The following is a 7500-nucleotide window of genomic DNA, read 5'->3' on the forward strand; positions in this document are numbered from 1 at the left end:
ACTTAAATATGTAAACTTGGCTATATCCTCTAGTTCACTGGTTTCTAGTTTAATATGTTCACTGTTTGCTTCATTAATGCACATAATTTTTGATTTGTCGTGGTTGACTTTCAATCCTAGTTTGGCAGCTATTGCTTCTAATTTTGACGCTTTATTTTGCATCAACAGATGCTTGCGTAGTATACTTAAAATTAGATGGCCCGAACACATAAGCAATATGGAGCTATGGCAAAGAACAAATCAAGTTTTGATTAGAGAGCAAATATTTAAGAAAAAGTGGAAGTGGATTGGTAGCACAATTAGAAAAGACACACCAAATGTAGCGAAAAGTGCTTTACAGGGCTTTTTTAAACACATGGTGTCTTAAAAGGACTTTCCTCCTGATCTTAATGAGCACATAAACAAAAACATGCATTAAGCACCCCCTCATATATATATATATATATATATATATATATATAACAAATTAAATTCTCTGAAGAGGCCGTGGGGCATCCTTGTTAATGCCTCATTTATACCTGCCTTTATGGCTTATAGGTTAAATGAGGTATGACTGCCCTTACTGCCGAAACAGCTGTCAGATAGGATATAATTACGTATTATATTTTATATTTTATACTTATATTTTCCTTGTCTATTTACATTTACTGTATATTTTGTATAATGCCTTTACTGATATGTAATGGTGTAATAAAGTATTGATTGGGTATCATCTGATAGTTGATGTTTTATTGATTTAAGTATGTTTCTCCATTTTCTAATTTTGTAATATATATATATATATATATATATATACATATGAGGATATTGAATTTCTCTCCCTAATCAAGATGTCAAAATCAGTATTTTCCACAAAGAATGTGTTCTCAAATAAGAATGTGTTCTTTATATAATTATATATATATTTCAAAAGTTAGACAGAGAAGGGAAAAATAGACGAAAACTTGATGAAAATATAATGGATAGAAAAGGGAGACAAAAACATGGTACAAGGAACATTTGGTTTCTGAAATGGCTTAGTGGTTTTGTGCTATTTAAAACAAACCACTGTTATCTAACAGGAGTGACAGAGCATAGAGCTACAGGAATAATCTGATGAATGTGTGCAAGGACAGGACGAAATAACATTAGTAGAAGGAACAAAATGTTCTTGCTTGTGTGTGTGTGTGTGTGTGTATACGTGCGCGTGTATGTCTATCTATATATGTGTTTATGTATGGGGTATGTATATGTGTGTGTGGGTGTGTGTTAGTGTTTGCATGTGTGTATGTTTGTAATTAAACACTCCCTGTTCAAACAGTGAATAACAGACTCTAAAATATCAGTTTGAAAACTGCTTTTAAGCAAGAAACTCCCATCAGAGGAGTAAACTTTTGTAAACTTGTAAACAACTAATTATTGAAGCAGAAAAATTATCAGAAACGTCATTTCTATTCATTTCTTTCAAATATAAATACATATATATTCTGTGCCGGTGGCACATAAAAAGCACCATTCGAGCATGATTGTTACCAGCATCGCCTTACTGGCACTCGTGCCAGTGTGCAGGTGGCATGTAAAAAAAAAAACACCATTTGGGCGTGGCCGTTGCCAGTACCGCCTGACTGGCCCTCGTGCCGGTGGCACATAAAAAGCCCCATTCGAGCATGATTGTTACCAGTGTCGCCTTACTGGCACTCGTGCCAGTGTGCAGGTGGCACGTAAAAAAAAAACACCATTTGGGCGTGGCCGTTGCCAGTACCGCCTGACTGGCCCTCGTGCCGTGGCACATAAAAGCACCCACTACACTCTTGGAGTGGTTGGTGTTAGAAGGGCATCCAGCTGTAGAAACTCTGTCAGATCAAGATTGGAGCCTGGTGCAGCCATCTGGTTTGCCAGTCCTCAGTCAAATCATCCAACCCATGCTAGCATGGAAAGCAGATGTTAAACGATGATGATGATGATGATGATATATATACATTTTATATTTTTAATTAAGCACATGTGTGTGGTTTGTTTTTGATTTTTGTCAACTACACAGTATAGTAGGGTCAGTTGGGCACTGTCTTTGAGAAAAAAACAGCACCGTGACACAATTCACTCTGCCAGAAATTTGGAAACAACATGCTGTACTGCTTGATATCTATGCTAGAAGCTCCAATATGAACATTTCAGAGTGTTTGAATGTCAATCTGAGGAGAGTGATAAAAATCAAACATCCAGTCAGCATCATGGTGTTTGGAGTGATCAGTAGTAATGGTGACATTATGCCTCCATTCATCTTCCCACATGGCCTCAGACTCAACACAAAGGTCTACATCAAGTGCCTAGAGGAGGTAGAGCTGCCCTGGGTCAAGAGGGTGGCTGCTGAAAGACCTTGTGTCTGGCAACAGGTCTCTGTACCATGCCACACAAACAGGAGAATCCAGTCATGGTTGTCAGACAATTTCTGCGACATCATCATCCCCTAACATTTGGCCACCTAACTCCCCAGAGTGCAACCCCCTTGATTATTATGTGTGGAGTGCAGATGAATAAGGACCAATAAAACTCCTTGTAACACCAAAGATGAACTGAAGGCAAGGATTATGGTAACATTCACCAACTTAAACAAGGAGACCATCCAGAAGAGTTGCGGGAGATTCCGAAGTTGTCTGGAGGCTGGAGTTGAAGCCAATGGCAATACTATTGAATGAATTTATTCTTAAGTATTTCAAGATATTTTAATATAATTTTGGTAAATATATCTGTTAAAATGAGATGTCAGTGCTATTTTCATTTTTGCGTAATTTAGACAACAATTCTTTCACCGCACCCTGTATACACACACACACACACACACACACACTGCCATCATCACTGTTTATTGTCTGTCTTCCATATTGGCATGGGTTGGATGGCTTGACAAGAGCTGACAAGGCAGTGAATTGCACCAAGCTTCAATGTTTGCTTTCTATGACTGGATGCCCTGCTTAATGCCAACTGCTTCACAGTGTGTACTGGGTACTTTTTACATGGAACTGACTAGTGAGGTCACTAAGTAACTGGTAAGATGAAATACCTCAACTGAACTGGGGGCATAGCGCTGGGGGTGTTGGCCTTTTGCCAGATGATGGAAAGTTAAAGTATGATAGAAGGACAGAAACAGGTGTCTCACAGTAGGAGAGATACATTGCTACCCTAGTTGGAAAAGGGAAGATGATGGCAGTGAAGAGGTATCAGGGTGTACCTTTAAGTTACAGGAAGATGAAATAAGAGAAGTGGCCCAGGGGATTAGATAGGGTGAATGAATAGGTAAGTTTGCAAGAATATGCAAGGAGAGTGGCAGATGGATAGAGTTGGGGTAGAAAAGAATGCAGTGAATAGAGAACATGAATAGAGGTGCGGTCAATAGGGAATATCAGTTTGGAGGAGGAAAGTCAGAAAGTCAGATGAAATAAAACTGGGACAGGAATTTGATGTGAGCAGAATGGCTGAAATTGCATGTGTGCATGGTGTGAAAGAGAAGCACAGTACCAAGGACAGGGTTAGAAGTACAAAGGGGTGGAAATAGTGGGAGACAAACATAAGTTGTGGTGACTGAAATTGGCAGAATGGGGAGATGCAAAGGGGAAGACTGGAGGTGAAAGGAGAGTTCTACGGAGAATAAGATGGTAATACTGAGAAGGTGCGTGGCTCAGTGACAAGAGCATTGGGCTCACAATTACAAGGTAGTGAGTTCGTTTCCTGGACCAAGCTGTATTGTGCTCTTGAGCAAGATACTTTATATCTTGTTGCTCCAGTTCACTCAGCTGTAGAAATGAGTTGTGATGTCCCTGGTGCCAAGCTGTATTGGACCCCTTGTTTTTTCCCTTGGATAACATTGGTGGTGTGGAGAGGGGAGGTTGGTATGCATGGGCGACTGCTGGTCTTCTATAAACAACCTTGCCCAAACTTGTGTCTTGGAGGGTAACTTTCTAGATACAATTCCATGGTCATTCATGACCGAAGGGTGTCTTTACCCTTTACTGAGAATGCAAGAAAAAAGTGCTATTAGGTGGGATGGTGGTAGTGGTGGTGGTGGTGGATGATTCATATTACTACAGCAGCTGAGTGAATAGTGTTGTAGTCAGAAGAGTGATGGGGGGAGGTGTATTAAGAAGAGGAGTTGTAAAGAAGAGACATGTCAAGAACATATTACGTGTAGGGGCATACAAACACACACACCAATACATATATATGCACACACACACACACACACACACACACACATGCTGATATATATATGTACACACACATATATATACAGAGATCCATACACATGCGTGCACACACATACTGATATATATATATATATATATATATATATATGTACACACACACACACACACACAACATTTCATAAGTAATTAATACATTAATTATGCAATAAATGCTTCTAATCAGCTAATTATTGTCATAGGATAAGTGGCTATATAATTGCACAAATGTATGAGATATTCTTTTCTGCTCTAGGTACAAGGCCCAAAATTTTGAGGGAGGGGCCCAGTTGATTAGATTGACCTCAATACACAACTGGTACTTAATTTATCAACCCTGAAAGGATGAAAGGCAAAGTCAACCTTGGTGGAATTTGAACTCAGAACATAAAGACAGATGAGATACCGCTAAGCATTTTGCCCAGCGTGCTAACGTTTCTGCCAGCAAAAGAGACCAATCGAATAAGTACTAGGCTTACAAAGAATAAGTCCTGGGGTCAATTTGTTCGACTAAAGGTGGTGCTCTAGCGTGGCCACAATCAAATGACTGAAACAAGTAAAAGAGTAAAAGAGTATACATAATGAGCTTTCAGTTTCTATCTTCTAAACCTGTTCACAGGGCTTTGGCAAACCCAGGGCTACAATAGAAGACATCTGTCCAAGGTGCCATGCAATAGAACTGAACCTGTACCCTTGTAGTTTACATTTCTTTTGTTTTTTTAGCTTATCTTTTTAAATAAAATTTGTCAAGATAATAGTAAATATATATTCCTTTCTTACCTCCCAGTAAACTATGATACATTTGCCAAGTCCTGTCTCGGTACAATTCCACAGATAATAACTCCCATTTGTGGTTCTAGGTGGGTTGGCAGGTGCTGAAAGAGAAGTACAGAATTCTTATAAGATTAATCAAACAACTAATTGACATTTCTGCGATGGGTAGTGGCGGCTAGGTAAGAGTATTTTAGTTGAAAGAAGGGACAATACTGACATGTCACTGTCATCATCATTTAACATCCTCATTTCCATGCTTGCACAGGCTGGACATAGAATACTCGGGGCAAATTTTCTATGGCTGGATGCCCTTCCTGTCACCAACCTTCAACTGTTTCCAAGTCGGGTAATACATCCACATGGACTCACATGTTCTCAGAGAATATTGGAAATGAATTACACTGCTTGTATAACAGTGACAATCATTTACAACTATCACAGGAAGTCATTGTAAGGAGACTGTAACACACATATCTCATAAGCATGTGCAGACACACACTAACACATTTCCATCTGCCAAACTACCAAATCCACCCTCAAAACCTTGATCAACCTAAGACTATAGTAGAAGACATTTGGCCAAGATGCCATACAGAGAGGTTGAAACTGGAACTATGTGGTTGGGAAGCTAACTTCATACCACATAGCCACACTTGTACCGATAAAAAGTACATCGAAAGTACATATTTAATATTTGGTTTCCATTCTGGTTCACCAGCCTCGTCTGGCACCTGTGTCGGTGGCACATAAAAAGCACCCACTACACTCACGGAGTGGTTGGCGTAGGAAGGGCATCCAGCTGTAGAAACATTGCCAGATCAGACTGGGCCTGGTGCAGCCTACTGGCTCCCCAGAGCCCAGTTGAACCGTTCAACCCATGCTAGCATGGAAAGCGGACGTTAAACGATGATGATGATGATGATGATGATGATGATTCTGAAATTTCATGCCTGCTAGCACCAACTGACATCCTTTTCCATTTGCAGTCGGGTAAAATAATAACAAGCAATGGTACCCATGAAATTGCACTGCACCTGCTTCTGCCTAACTACCAGTTATATCATCATCAACCTCTGGACATAACCGTCGTGAGCCATAAGACTCATAGGGGTACTTATTTTGTTTTCATGACATATAAATGACTTCTTCCTGTTGTCTCAAGCATTTGTCTTATGAAGAAAGGCTGAAGACGTTCAACCTTTATTCTCTAGAAAAACGCAGCCGCCGTGGTGATCTCATTCTCTCTCACAACATCATAAGCGGAAAGTGTAACCTCTCGAAAGAGCTGTTCTTCACTCCTGCTCCAGAGCGTCGTCGGCTGTGGGGTCACTCCAAAAAAGCTCTATCTGCGACGATTTCATCTCAATCGAAGGAGAGGGGCTTTCTCCGTCCGGGTTGCGGATCTGTGGAATAAGCTGCCGTACGAGATAGTGAAGATGCCGACGACCGCTCGGTTCAAAGTCTCTCTTGACCAGAAATGGCCTGAACTCTTTGCATGAAGACCCTTCCTGTACATAACTCCATGTCCCCCTACATGGCCTTGCACTTTGCTTTTTGAGCCAAAAAATTAACTTAACTTAACTTAACTTAACTTATGATTCTAATCCCTTTCAAGGTTACTCATTTACAACTGCGTGCAAATGAAGTCTTTTGCTTGGTGATACAATGTACCAGTAATCAAAACTGTGACCTTGCAATCATGAATACAAGACCCGAGCCATTATGCCACATGTCTTCATTGATAAATAAAGGACAACAGAAAATATGGCAAGAGTAAACCTACCTGTGGCTGTCATAAATTTCGTCGTTAAGGGTGGGTTCCACAAACCATTGTTTTCTTTTTTAACCCTTGCAGCTACATCGTACATTGTGTAAGGGAGCAGCTTTTCCAGGATAAAAGTATTGGTACGATTGAGTAGGGTCTGCTGCAAAAAGAATAACATTAACAACAACAGCAGCAGCGGTGGTGACGGTGGCGACGACGACGACAACAACGACAATGATAAGGACAACGACAATGATGAGGACGACAACGACGATTGACAATGACGACGACGATGACAATGACGACGGCGATGATGTCTTCTGCTATAGCCTTGGGCCGACCAATGCCTTGTGAGTGGATTTGGTAGACAGAAACTGAAAGAAGCCTGTCGTATGTATATATGTATATATATATATATATATATATATATATATATATATATATATATGTGTGTGTGTGTGTGTGTATGTGTTTGTGTGTCTGTGTTTGTCCTCCGACCATTGCTTGACAACCGATGCTGGTGTGTTTATGTCCCTGTAACTTAACGGTTCAGCAAATGAGACCAATAGAATAAGTACTGGGCTTACAAAGAATAAGTTCCGGGGTCGATTTGCTCGATTAAAGGAGGTGCTCCAGCATGGCCGCAGTCAAAGGACTGAAACAAGTAAAAAAAAAAGAAAAAAAAGTCGATTACATTGACCCCAGTGTTCAAATGGTACTTATTTTAATCGATGCCGAAAGGAC

General features: G+C 40.2%; 1 protein-coding gene across 1 annotated transcript in view; it reads right to left on the bottom strand.

Annotated features, from left to right (window-relative positions):
• Positions 1-7500, bottom strand: part of LOC115232134 — a 48889-nt gene that overhangs the window by 26704 nt on the left and 14685 nt on the right. Inside the window, exons 4-5 of the mRNA XM_029801988.2 lie at positions 6775-6916; positions 4998-5092 (exon numbers count right to left, since the gene is read on the bottom strand). Coding sequence (XP_029657848.1) covers positions 4998-5092; positions 6775-6916 — 237 coding nt within the window. The remainder of the gene's footprint in view (positions 1-4997; positions 5093-6774; positions 6917-7500) is intronic.

This window comes from Octopus sinensis, unplaced genomic scaffold (assembly GCF_006345805.1).
Source record: "Octopus sinensis unplaced genomic scaffold, ASM634580v1 Contig19392, whole genome shotgun sequence".
NCBI lineage: Eukaryota > Metazoa > Mollusca > Cephalopoda > Octopoda > Octopodidae > Octopus > Octopus sinensis.